The sequence below is a fragment of the Pogona vitticeps genome, chromosome 6 (genome assembly GCF_051106095.1).
Source record: "Pogona vitticeps strain Pit_001003342236 chromosome 6, PviZW2.1, whole genome shotgun sequence".
NCBI lineage: Eukaryota > Metazoa > Chordata > Lepidosauria > Squamata > Agamidae > Pogona > Pogona vitticeps.
The window spans coordinates 111,073,367-111,086,631 of NC_135788.1; the positions used below are offsets into that span (position 1 = coordinate 111,073,367).

Consider the following 13,265-nt stretch of genomic DNA (forward strand, 5'->3'; position numbering starts at 1 on the left):
GGGGTATAAATACAATAAATAAAATAAATAAAAATAATAATTTCAAAACCTGTCTGAGCATTTGCTTCTCAGGTATATTTTCACAGCTTTCCTGCTTTTTCCTTCATGACACATATTGTGATATCCAGTGGATAGAGTCATAGAGTCACAGATTTGGAAGATACCACTGAGGCCATCCAGTCCAACCCCCCCGCCATGCAGGAACATCCATCAAAGTACTCCCAGCGGATGGCCATCCAGCCTCTGCTTAAAAACCTCCAAAGAAGGAGACTCCATCAGCCGGACAGCTCTGACCATCAGGAAGTTCTTCCTAACGTTCAGATGGAATCTCATTTCCTGTAGTTTGAAACCATTGCTCCGTGTCCTAGTCTCTGGAGCCCTGGAAAACAAACCTGTTCCCTCTTCAACATGACATCCTTGATATATATTTCTTGGGAGATCTAGCATGTAGAAAGTAGTGCTTTGGTAAATATTGGGTTTCCCCCTCGCCCTGTTACTGAAGTCTTCCAGGAAAAGCAGTTTTAAAATAATAAATTGGAAGTCAACATGTAGTTGCTTTAAGTTTTGATACCACCTCATTGCTTTTTGGGCATTTATAGCCCTAATATAGCCTGGGTGGAGAAAAAAATGGACCTCCACAACCTTCAGAGTTGCCTGCCCACTGCTAAATTATGAAATGGGTCCATTTGATTGGAATGCTAGTGCCCTTATATCTCCCTTCCATTGCAAAGAAATAGAGGAGTGTTTATCCTTTTTTTGGGGGGGGGGATGTTGTTGTAGATAGTGCAATCTGCAAGGCCTGTAACAAAATGTTGCACCATGGAATATTTTAATTCAGAATTTCAGTCACTCCATTGCACTTTCCTTCCCATCTGCTTTTCCATTTCCCTTTCTCCCCTAAAGGCACTTAAACATGCTCAGTCATCAGTGGGCTTTTGTTGGTGAGTGGGGTCATTCCTTCAAGGCCTTCTGATCTACGGATAGTGCTGTTTTGGGATTAGATGACTGAATTAACTCAACCTGGATCAGTCTTGATTGTGCTAAAGAGAGTCACTTTGAGATGTGGCATGTCATTTGGGGTGACCCTTGCAAACCCATACGAAGATCATCTTCACCACGCCTCAAGAAATCCTGGTTCACACAATCAAGATCTTCTTTCCTGCAAGCCTCACCAGTCCTGACTTGTTTGGTGGGGCATCTTTCTTCCATATTTTGCTCTATACTCTCTGGACAAGAAGGTTTAAACGCAACTGGATTTGTTGCAAGTGGGAGAGAAGTAACAGTCAATTATGAAACACTTGGAGTCTTCTGACTAGCTTAGATGAAGTGGTTGACAGTCTGTCTCTGTAGACTTTTGTTCCCTGGTTCTCTTCAGCAGGAAGCCTATGTTTGCCTTCTCATCACAGGAGAAATAGGTTCTCCATCAGTTTGTATCATCTGTCCCAAGGCTCTGTTGGTACTGTCCCAGCTGAGTGGCTGTCAATTGGCCAGGTTTAACCTCTATTCTCCCTGGTCATTCTTCAGACCATCATCTGTATTTTGGGCCAGGCTGAATGGGTTTGATGGAGGCCATCGTTTCACACATCTGAAAGGTCAAAGGTTCCCCAGGTGACCAGATGCAAAAGAGGACAGGGTTCATCTGCCTTAAACAGTTGCTCAGAAGAGGAAATTTCAGGAGGTGTCGTGTAGCTTGTAATGCCAACTGCACCTGGTGAAACGTCCTCCTCCACATATCTACTAAAGGTATAGGAATACTGCACTCATGTTCATCTGGTCACCCTACCTCTAGTGGACAATCAACTGACAATTTACACAAGGAAGGAGTGGGGGATGTGTGCAGCTCTTCAGGTTAAAGGGGATGGTACGCCTAAATATTTGGAGGGATCCAGAGGTTTCCTTGTTCTAGGCATGAGCAACAAGCATGGCTGAAGGTATGCACACGGTGAGGGGGATGTGAACAAGCCAACACAGAAGGTGGTGGTAGTCTGTTGCTTCTGGAAAGCAACACCACCATCTACAGGCAACAGGTTTGTACAGCAACCAAGCCTTTAAAAAACAGCCGAAGATGCTTTCGTAGGTGGCATGAAAAAGGGAGCGGATTTTGTACATCTATTTACAAGTATGTACTCCTGACACGTATGCAGGAAACTTGTTTAAGAAAGAAGATTTCACCTTTGCCTTTATTATTTTATTTGCCTTTCTCCAGCTCTCCAGCTTACCTGGAAGGCACGAGGGTGGGTGACACAGATAGCTGTCTCCTCTGCCTTTTATCTTCACCACCTCATTGTAAGGTAGATTAAAATGACAGATAGCAGGTGGTCAATGGTCATGGGGTGAGTTTAACGGCTGATTGGGTGACTGAACTGAAGACACCCTCTCTGCAGCAAACCAGCAAATGACAAGCAAATGACATTTGAAGAGTTTTGCAACATTACAAGTAGTGATGTAAATTCTTGCTTTTCTCCATCTCACAGACAAAGAAAAGGATTTTATAACATTCCTGCCAGTGGCAAGAATGCTGAGGAACGTTTGGGGGCTTTTTTAAAAATAGAATTCTAAAATCAGAAAGATTTATATTTCCTGTGAAATTTCCCTCTTTTTTGGTACAAAATTATGTCATTTGCCAACTGCACGAATTACCTGAAATTAGGAAGACTGCCATTTTCTTTAAGAATTTATAACAACTTAGATGAGTTGCTTGCATGTTTCTTAATAATCAGCCCATTCTTTTATTGCTTGACCTCTGAAAGAGAAAAAAAAACACTGGACAAGTTTTACTAAACTACAGAGAACTGGTGAGAAGATCTTTGTCCTTTTCTCTGACAGAAGTGAGAAATCTCATAGACTTTTAAAATTCTTCCTCAGGGTTATGTTGAGACAGCTGAAATCAAATGACAGTGAGGGATTTGGCACATGTTCTTTCCATCCATGAGGGACAATGGTAGTAAACATTGTCTGGGCTGCATTTCTATTTGCCATGCAGTTAGTTGTTCAATGTTCAGGAGGACAGAGGAGAAAAATAAAGTTCTTTAAGGAAAATAAAACTCCAGATGTACCAATGAGAGTAGTCTGGGATGCAGGAAAAGCAAAATTAAGAGGGATAGTTATAAAGCACCCAGCAAGATAAAAACAAGGGAAAAAATACTGCACAAAAATGCAATTAGAGAAAAAAACTCTTCCAATTAGAACAGTCAAAACAAAATAGCTCAATTGAAAAACTAGTAGATAATATGAAATCAGTACAACGTCAAATAAATCTGTGGTGGATGCCAGAAATGGCAATAAAGATAAAACAACCGAAACAAAATTTCTTTAAAAGCTCCCACACAATGGAAAGTCCTTGAATCCTGCATTTTCAGGCATTACCCACAATTCTGAGTTGTCCTTCATTTTGCAACAAAATTGTAAGCATTCTGAGGCTGTGAAGGGTTCTTAGCCACTTTAGACTGCAGGAGGGAAATCACGTTCTATAATACTCCCAAGAATGTGAAAAACAAAGCTTTCCTGACGCCTGCACTTAGGAAGTACAAATAATAAAGGGTGGAACAGCTTTTTAACCTTTCCCCCCACCCTATGCAAAATATGCATCATATCTTTATGTAAATAGCCATTCCCAGTCTTATTGCCTGTAGTGGCAATAACACCACACTGGATTACCTCAAGATTTTACCACCTCATTATACTACGTAGACATAGAGGATACAGTATTTGCTAGCTGAACTTTTTTTCCTCACTGTTCCTTCTTCACCAGTTAAATATCTCATCCCTTGCTAGTATTGTATTTGTTCCTCTGAAATATTGTTGTTGTTATAATTAACATTTACATAGCACTAGACGCGTTCAAAGAACTTTGCACATTCTTGCTCATTGCAGCATCGTTGCAAGAAGTCCAGCTTTTAGACTACAAAGATACATTGGACAGAAGTCATGTGGGCTGAAGTAGCCGACAAGTATATGGCCTTTGGACTGGATTGCTGACCTGTGAAATGGCCTGCCAGTCTAATGGCATTGAGGGAATCTTTGGCGCTGTCCTTTGAAGATGCTGGCCACAGAGACTGGCGAAACGTTAGGAAGAACAACCTTCAGAGCACGGCCAAAGAGCCCGAAAAACCCACAACAACCATTAGATCCCGGCCACGAAAGCCTTTGCAAATACAATCTTTGGTTTGTTTCATAAATAGCACGATTGACTGCTTCCTGTTGGCAAAAAGGGCTGATGAGTTCTCCCAGCTTGGACTTTTGCATGATGGACAGAGAGAAAAGAAGAAGGAGAAGACAGATTTATGATGCCTGTGGCAACAAGGCTCTGGCTGAGCTAGAAGACAATGGAACAGTGTGGACAGGTTACAAACGTCGATACTTTCAGTAGCTCTAGGCCCAGACTGTACCTTGACAAGATGCCATGATCACATCATGTGCCACAGGACGAAAGGATGATTTAGTCTCTCAGATTAAGAAAAAAGGAGGTTCCATGTTCTTTTGCCCTCAGCTTGTCATCTACCACGACAGAACTAAATTTTAGCGGTGAAAGTAAGGAAGCCAACCGGAATGTAGGAAAATTAGGGCCATCAGGGGAACAATTGTGGCTTGGGACAAGGTGACTCAGAGCCACATCACACTTTCACACTCATGTGCAGATGCTTTTCAGTCCACTTTTTCTCATATAATTTTTACTTCGCAGGTTTTGACTGTTCTGGGGCCTTATTTTCCTTGATTCTGAGAGATGTTTCAGTGTTTACAATGAATCTGAGTATTCCTTCTAGGAGATTCTATACCTCCTTTACTGACTTATTTTATTTATTTATTTCTTACACACACAGACACGCCAGTGATTTCATAACTTTATATTTTTCCTACTGATTTTTCCCATCTGAATTTTTCTGGATCCATTCTCCGGCACATTCCCCTGAGTCTTCAGGAACGTGTTCCCTGTAATAGATATCAATACATCTTTCTTTCTCACTCTTTAAGCCAAAGACTGCTAATCACCCAGGAACATAGCGAGCATCAACCAGAGGGCTGGTGGAGGAATAGGGGTGAACATAGTGTTTTTGAAGGGCTAACTGTGGCTGTTTTTGCATATTTCATCTGATACTTTAATCCCAACTGTTTTGATTTGCCCTTTTCATCTCATCCTTCCATTGTTCTGTGTTAGAAATTCATTGATTTTTTTCCTTTGGTTTTTTAATATATATTGTGCCTTCATTTTGTGGCTCATATTCTCTGTTTATCTGCTGGGATTTAAATACGTCTTCAATTTGATTGCCCCTGTGAATAGCCTAAAATCATCTCTGGGTATACCTTTCACCCACTGAGGCAAGTAAAAGTGCTCATTTTCACAAGGTAAAGTAGTATTAGGGCTTGTTTACAAGGTGTGAAAGGAGCAGCCAAGATTGAACAAAACAGGGTTGCTATGAAGTCTGGTATGTCATGTGGTATGATCCACGCATTCCAAATGACATACAGACCTCAAATGGCCCTATTTTGTCTGCAGCCTTTGCCAGCTGGAAATTAATTTCTTCCTCCACTCTGTAGAGGAACTGAGGAAGTGAAAAATTTTAAAGTGTGTTTTGTTTTAAGACAGTGACTATTTGCTGCAGCAGTTTTTTAAAAAAGACCAATGGTTTGCTTTTCTCTTAAAGGTCCAATGGAGAGCTTCTCCTAAGCCTTCCTCAGCCAAACTGGGCAGATCTCAATGAGACCTTTAACAGAAAAACAAGCAAAAGCTTCTGGGAGGAAGGTTTCCATTTTTTAAAAAGTGGTACAGCAAGTATTCGCTGCTCTCATACACACTTGTTGTTTTTTTCCCACTTCCTTGGCCCTTCCACAGATCAGGGTGTGAGAAAAGTGCAGACAGGATGGCAAATACGTCATCTGATTGTCAGCTTTAGAGCGAACCAGCCCATCCCTGCAGAGCACCTATATAGCCAATCTCTTACTTTCATCCCAAACAAGAAGAGCTAAGCTTGCAAAACAAACGGCAACCTGCCAAAGCCCATGAGGTAGGTTTCCAGGTTAGATTATGTCCTGCCGACATCACACTCTTTATTACAACTCTCTTTCCAGTCGTGCTACCCTGTTTCCCCTAAAATAAGACCTAAACTGAAAATAAGCCTTAGTATGGTTTTTCAGGATGCTCGAAATATAAGCCCTACCCCAAAAATAACCCCCAGTTAAGCGAAACCCCGCCCTCTGCCCTTGTGCAGCAACCAGAAGAAGATGAAATGACAGTATTTGAATCAATGTAGATTGTTGCACATGAAAAAAAAAACATCCCCTGAAAATAAGCACTAGTGCTTTTTTGGAGCAAAATTTAATATAAGACCCTGTCTTATTTTTGGGGAAATAGGGTAAGTCAGAGTGTGATCACACTGGGGAATGGATTGCAATTTGGACCATGTCATGTGATTTATTTCCTGGTGATCACAGGACACATGGGGGAAATACACTTCACCTTGACCCTAATCCGTGCCCAAGCTGGATCTTTTGGGTCCAGCTGTAGGGCTTCTGCTTTTTGGGGGCAGAAGGCAGTCATCCCAACCTATTCTGCTGCCTGAACCAAAACAACAAAGAGTAAACCACTTCCACTCACCCAAGGCAAGGGGCATAGCACACAAAGCCATCCTAATTATTTTGTCACATGAGACAGAAAATCCCATTGTTAAGCACTTATCTTCACTCCTGGTGGTAAAAATACAACAATAACAAATCGTGTAATTAATAATATTCATTAACACACACACACTCCAAATGTGTTGCCTGAGCACCTCATTCTGTCTAATGGTAGGACTGGCCCTTGTCTATCCCTTCCAAGAACACAAATAGGTTTTCAAAAGTGGCTCAGATATTCTCATTTAAACTGAGTCCCAGGTTTGAAGCAGTGCTTTGGATTTCTTTTCACACACACAACTTCTGTTAACATTGTGCTCTTCCTCTTCATCCCTTGTTCGACAATGAATAATAAGACCCTTGATAATGTATTTCAAAATTTGCTTTTTATTGGTTGACATGGATTGCCAGCAGAGGTTATGCTGGTTATTTGACAGGAGACAAAACTCTGAACAGGGCAGAGTGGAGGCAAATGTTTGTTGGTTTAACTAAACAACAAAGGACAGACAGCAGATGCCTTGGAAAAGCTCATTGGTTACCTAAGGGGGTGGTGGGTGCAATGGCCCAGAGCGGATGGATTGAAAGGAGAGGAACGGGGTGTGTGTGTGTGTATTTTTGACTACAACTCCCAAATCCCTTAGTCAACATAGTCGGAACCCATATTAGCTAGGAGATTCTGGGTGTCATGGTCCAAAAAAAGTAACATTTCTGAGGCCCAAGGGAACACACTGGCAATAAGTAAACAATGAAAGAATCATATTAGTGGATTTTGAGGTGACTGAAAGAACGATCTAGCTCATTAATAAAGGAAAAGTGAAGCCCAAAGTCGTCCCTATTCTCTCCTTGAGTTTCCTCTCCTTGGTCCCCATCCTGTTGAGCAGTTTGTCTCGTGTTACTTTGCCTCCATTACTTTCAACAGGTGCTGCAATAAGTAGGGTAGACGTCCCAGTGGAAACCGATGGCATCGATGAGAGAACCAGAACTGCCGCTAAGGTAGCGCAGAACAGTGCCTGGATAAAGGGGGGCTGCGTTGAAGCTGGTGCCTGTGTCCTTTCCAAAGGGGAAGTAGCGTCCCTTATCAGTGACGAACACGAGTTTGCGGAGGTACCACTTGTATTTTCCGGTGGCTTGGATGATGGACTCGCCAGGGTGCAGGAAAACCTCTTCCAGGTCACCAGATGAGCCACCTACGTAGTCACTCCACTTTGTGCCATAACGGACCTGGAGTCTTCAATAAAGCAAAGCATGTATAAGTTAGGGGAAGATGGAGGTTTGGGGCCAACTATTATCTGTGTCCATTAGGGCTCAACAAAGCCTCACTATGTGTCAGGTGGCTTTTATATGGCTCTTCTCTTTGCTCCCTACTGATAGCAAGCCTGAGAGGTACCTTACACTGAAGAGAGATCCAAGATCACCCAGTGTGTTGCATGGTTAAATGGGTATTTAAACATTATTTTATTTATTTACATTTCTGTGTTACCTCTCTCCGCCTCTCTCCAAGTCGGCTCACAAGTTATTCAAAACAACAAACCAACTAAAGTCACAATAAATTATGGCATTAAAAGACAATGAATCACACACAACATTAGAACAATGAATTAGTAAAAATTGTTAAAATCTCCTTTAAAACACATGAAAAAGCACATAAAGTAATAAGAATATCCAGTACAAGATCAAAAACTACCTAATTAATTGTTGAAGGCCTATCTTTTAAAAATGGTATTTGCCTGTCACTGGAAGGACAAGAGTGAGGGAACAACTCTTCGTTCTTAAAAAGCCTAGTTCCCTAGGTATTTCAACTTAGTAGCCAACAATAAGGTGATATCCTGCCCAGACAAGGCTTCTCCTGTCACTCTGCCAAACGGGATGTCATTGTGGGTTGCAGGTGGGTCACCTTCCCCTGGATACAATCTTTGTGTGTGTGTGTGTGTGTGTGTGTGTGTGTGTGTGTGTGTGTGTGTGTGAGAGAGAGAGAGAGAGAGAGAGAGAGAGAGAGAGAGAACTAGAGGCCAGTGGGACTAGAGGCCACTGAATTTTCACTCTGTTTCTGCACCCACCCCTCTTCTCTCTCATCCTCTTCTTTCTGGATTTGGGTCAGGTCATTTGCCTCAGAAGTCTGAATCAAGCAAGAAGCAGTCAGAAATGACAAGGGCTCTCAGCAGGTAGAAGACAACTGGGAGACAACTGTGTCCTTCAATTTGATTCATGTCACAAAAGACGTGCTCATGACAGCTGTGTACACTGTCACATTCTTGCACTAAAGGGAGAGGAGGGAGGGAGAGGAAATGGAAATCACATTCTTCCTCCCACAAAACATTGTGGTTTCAGACCTGGGAAAGCATAATAACCCAAGGGCAAAGCTAATAGGAGAGAAGGTAGCCTGAATTTTCTGCTTTCCAGAGAAACAAATGTGTAAGGAATGATAACTGTCTGGAAAGGAGGTCTTCGCCAGCTGTCAAATGTGGACCACTATTTTTTAATCAGGACTTGCACAACTGCATCACAGAGGCTGAAAAAGAACTGGAACAAAGTTGATGTCCCACATCCCTCAGGCTACTAGGATCTGCTCTGATTCCACTATAGAGATGAACACCAAATAGAGTGGCTACTACATCCAACTTGAGGCAGGGATGTGCTAGCTTTTTCTCATCTTTTAGATTTGCACATAAATTGGTTTTATTTTAGTATTTGTATAGACACAGTAAGGGTGCCCCTACACAGCAGGAAAAATGTGAATAGATCCACCGTGAAGTCACACCTGGGAAGTCAGGTTTCCTCAGTTAATTCAGTTCAGCCAACCATACAGGAGTTAGTAGAGAGAAGGGAGTAAGTTAGCCTTGTTTACAGCTTATTAACTGTTTCAATCCTCTTTCCCTGCCTTCCCCAACACCTGGTGCCTGGGTCTGTTTGCACCAAAGAAGAAGGGGAAAACTATGAAAACTATGGACTGATCTGCATTGACTTTTATGTCATGTAGTCAACAAAAAATAATGCAAGTAAGACCGTCCCAATTCCAGAGCAATTCTCAGATTGTTTGTTGATGTAGTTGCACCCTAAGTCTCCAGTGCTGGATTGTGGAATCTTTCATCCTCCTAATGACATGGACTACAGTTCTCACCATCCTTACCATATAGATCATGCTTTGTAGGGCTGATGGGAATTGTAGGCCAAAACATTTGAAAAGCTGTCCTTTCCAAAGTAACCTCACTCCCCTGCACACACACACAATGTAAGGATCATACAACTATTCCTCAGTTCTCACCATTCCTGACTGAAAAGCAGACGTTTCTCTGCCCCCAGTTCCCATATCTTCATACACTCCTTACCCCACAATGTAGTAGCGGCTAACCCGAACCCTAAAGGCCGTTATTGGTCCGTCCAGTTGGTTCGAAGACTGTGAGAAGCGTTTTCCTCCACCTCCGCCATATTCCCCAGAATAGGAAGAAGACAGTTGAATGGGCCCTGAAACAAGACCCATGAAAGTGAGCAGAAAGCCAGCCATATCCTTCCCAGTCACGCATTCCCTATAGAAAAAAATGACCCCACCCCATGGTGGGCTTCAGCCTGGGATTTACCTGCATTGATGGCGATGCCGCAGCACAGCAGAGCAAGGAGGGTGAAACAAAGCATCCTAGAAAGAGCATTTTATAGAAAGCATTAATGGATTTTAATTAACATTAATTCTCAGTACATATACTGTTAGGTCTTACTGCACTATTAATAAGTTACTGCATATCCTTTGTTCCAGACTTCTGAGAATTTTCCACACAGGGTTCCATTTTCATCTTCTTTTATTCTGTACAACAGCCCTTTGAGGTAGGTTAAGGTGAAAGATTGGGACAGGTTCAAAGCCACACATGTTCTTCACAGTAGAACAAGCATATGAATCTAGGTCTCTCTCGCTGCATTCCAACACACTGTCCACTGCCTCACACTGTTACTTGATGCTGCGTGAATGGTAATTAACAACAACAACAACAACAACAACAACAACAACAACAACAACAACAACAACAACAACAACAACAACAACAACAACAACAACAACAACAACAACAACAACAACAACAACAAAGAAAATCTGGAGACCCCTCCAACTACTTACCCAAATCTATAGCTGCAGATCAGAGCTATCTTTACCCCCACCCCGATAAGCCACTTCCCTCAATCACATCAAGACTCTTCTAGAAATTATAGAGTGTGGTATTATGGCATTATCCAGCACCAAACATCCAGGTTATTAGGGCCGATTGTGCTTCTACCCATGGTTTGGTCTCTGGGTTTGTTCTGTGTGGAGAAGTTCCCCTACTGTGCACTTAATTACAGTGGGGTCTTGACTTAAGAACGGCTCGAGTTAAGAACATTTTGACTTAAGAACCACTCTCATAGGAAAATATTGACTTGACTTACATACTTAGATTTGAGTTAAGAACTGAAAAAAACCACGTGGGAGGCAGGGAAAGTGCAAAATTTGAACTTTCAGTTAACTGTTGGCCAGTGAAAAGGGTGCCTGTCTGCTTCCTCACTCCTCCCAGCGTTTACAGAGTGGATTGGGAGACAGTCTTCAGACTGCCTGGTACTGGACTGCCTGGACTGTATTTTCCCTGCCTTCCCTGCACCTTTCTTGACCTAAGAAAAAAAGAAACAAAATATCCCCCCTCTAGTGGTCGAAGGCAGAATAGCAGCTTCCCATTAGTTTCTATGGACGGAAAAGAGCAGATACGGATCAAATGATTTTCAATGCATTCCTATGGGAAATGCAGATTTGACCTGAGAACTTTTTGACTTGAGAACCGCCTTCCAATACAGATTAAGTTCTCAAGTCAAGACCCCACTTGTATTACATATTACATCCGTGCTTTGAAAATAGCAGGATGACTTGGGGAGTCCAGTTTTAAATGCCATCTGTGCCCCTTTATTTCTCTGGCTGTTTTGAATCTGGACTCTCCTCAGCCTAGAATTTAAAATAATTTTCAGATAGATAGGGAGTTTGTTTCCCCAGTGTGGATCCCAGGAGAAGCACCAACCTACGTAGCCTTGGGCAAACTGCACCTTCCCAGGGAAGGTAAACCCCCTTTGAGCACTCTGTACCTAAGAAGGCTTGGAAAGGGCCACCAGAAGTTGGAATCGACTTGATGGCACATAAGTAGGACTCTTAGAGGGAGCAAAGATAATGATCTAGAAATTAAATGATCCTCCACAGACTTATACTACAGGTGCCTTTGATCCTCCAAATTTCTCTTTCTGAAGAATGGAGGAGATGTGTATATTTACCTGCAGATGCCAGGCTGTTGTTCCTGTCATCCCTACTGGACATAGTGGTTTCAACAGCACCGGGAACACTGCAAATTCCCTACCTCTGCTTTAACAGGTAAGCTGTGTTAGAACAAGCCAGATTTCCCCACAGCTCCTGAAACAGGAATGCCAAATATGTCTAGAAGCAGGAGTTGACAAAGTCACAATATAGAATCCTTAAGATTTGGGGAATACTAGAGATCGCCTCAGTCCCAGAGAGCCCCATACAATGCAGACACTCTACTTAAGAGGCACACCTAAAGAAAGATATAACATTATTACAGCACAATGCGGAAGGTCCCATCCCATCCCTCACCTACCTTGCAGCTCAAGCAGTGCTGAGACGGAGGGTGGCGGATGAATTGTCCGTAAGATCAGCTGAAGGAAAGCATCATGCTTTATACCATCAGTGGCATCGTCTTATCTCTAGAAGCTGTTTGCTGGACAAACACCATTCCTATATTGTAAAATGATTTAATGGGCATTTCCCAAGGAGTGAGACAAACAAATCATATCTTCTTTGACTAGGCCACGGCAGCCACCTGCTGGGAGGGGGCCAGGCCTCGTTTGGGTCTCTATGTACTACTTGGCAAGGGAAAGGATCCTTCTGTGGGCAGGACTGCTCATCCTGAATCCAGGTTAATGATAAAAGAATGTTGAGGATAAAAGAATGTTGAGGAGGCGTATATGAGGTCTTGAAGCTGCTCAACCGTGATTAGTACCTAGACAGTCCCATGGGTCCCTTTGTCATAGTATTCCCCAACACAGCTGGGTGTGCTGTTGCATTGTTACCCAAATGGGTCCCTGTTCTTTATATCCTGGGGAGAAGGACCATGAGATGAGAAAGAGAGAGCAGTCGGACTACTGACAAGAAGACCATACACCAATCATTTAGGGTTAAGCACTATTCATGTAACATTTATTGATGAGACATAAGACATAGGATATAAGACAAAAGGTACCAAGAGGCCTGTCTTTCATACATCCCATTCACACAAGATAATCGATCCTCCAAAACACCACTCTCTGGAGGGTGATTAGTCCTCAGGAAGGGTGATGGGAGCCATAGTTGCCGAAGCCCACCTGTCTCTTCCTGGATCATCTTTTTTATAGGCACAGAACTCCCTTGTGGGCAATCAGGGGTCAGACTCTGTTTTCCTGGTGAGATATAATCTGTTGCCATGCAGGAATGCTTCCTTTCGCGTGTACAGTTTGCTCCATCTGCCACAGATTTGGCTTCAGCTAGCCTGCTTCCTGTTTCTTGTCTGGACAAGCAAAGCTTCATTTAGAATGTTCTTTCTACGTCTGTGGTTTCTTACTGCTATGGAAACTTGAACTCTTGCAATTCTTTGCAGATTTGT

General features: G+C 42.6%; 1 protein-coding gene across 1 annotated transcript; it reads right to left on the reverse strand.

Moving 5' to 3' along the window:
* Window positions 1-6,976: 6,976 nt before the first annotated feature.
* On the reverse strand, window positions 6,977-12,428 carry ZG16 (zymogen granule protein 16). The gene is made up of 4 exons (XM_020798979.3): window positions 12,225-12,428; window positions 10,185-10,240; window positions 9,936-10,071; window positions 6,977-7,837 (listed from the first exon to the last, which is right to left on the reverse strand). The coding sequence occupies exons 2-4, from the start codon at window positions 10,237-10,239 to the stop codon at window positions 7,522-7,524; spliced, it is 507 nt and encodes a 168-aa protein (XP_020654638.1). The 5' UTR covers window position 10,240; window positions 12,225-12,428; the 3' UTR covers window positions 6,977-7,521.
* Between the last annotated feature and the right edge of the window lie 837 nt (window positions 12,429-13,265).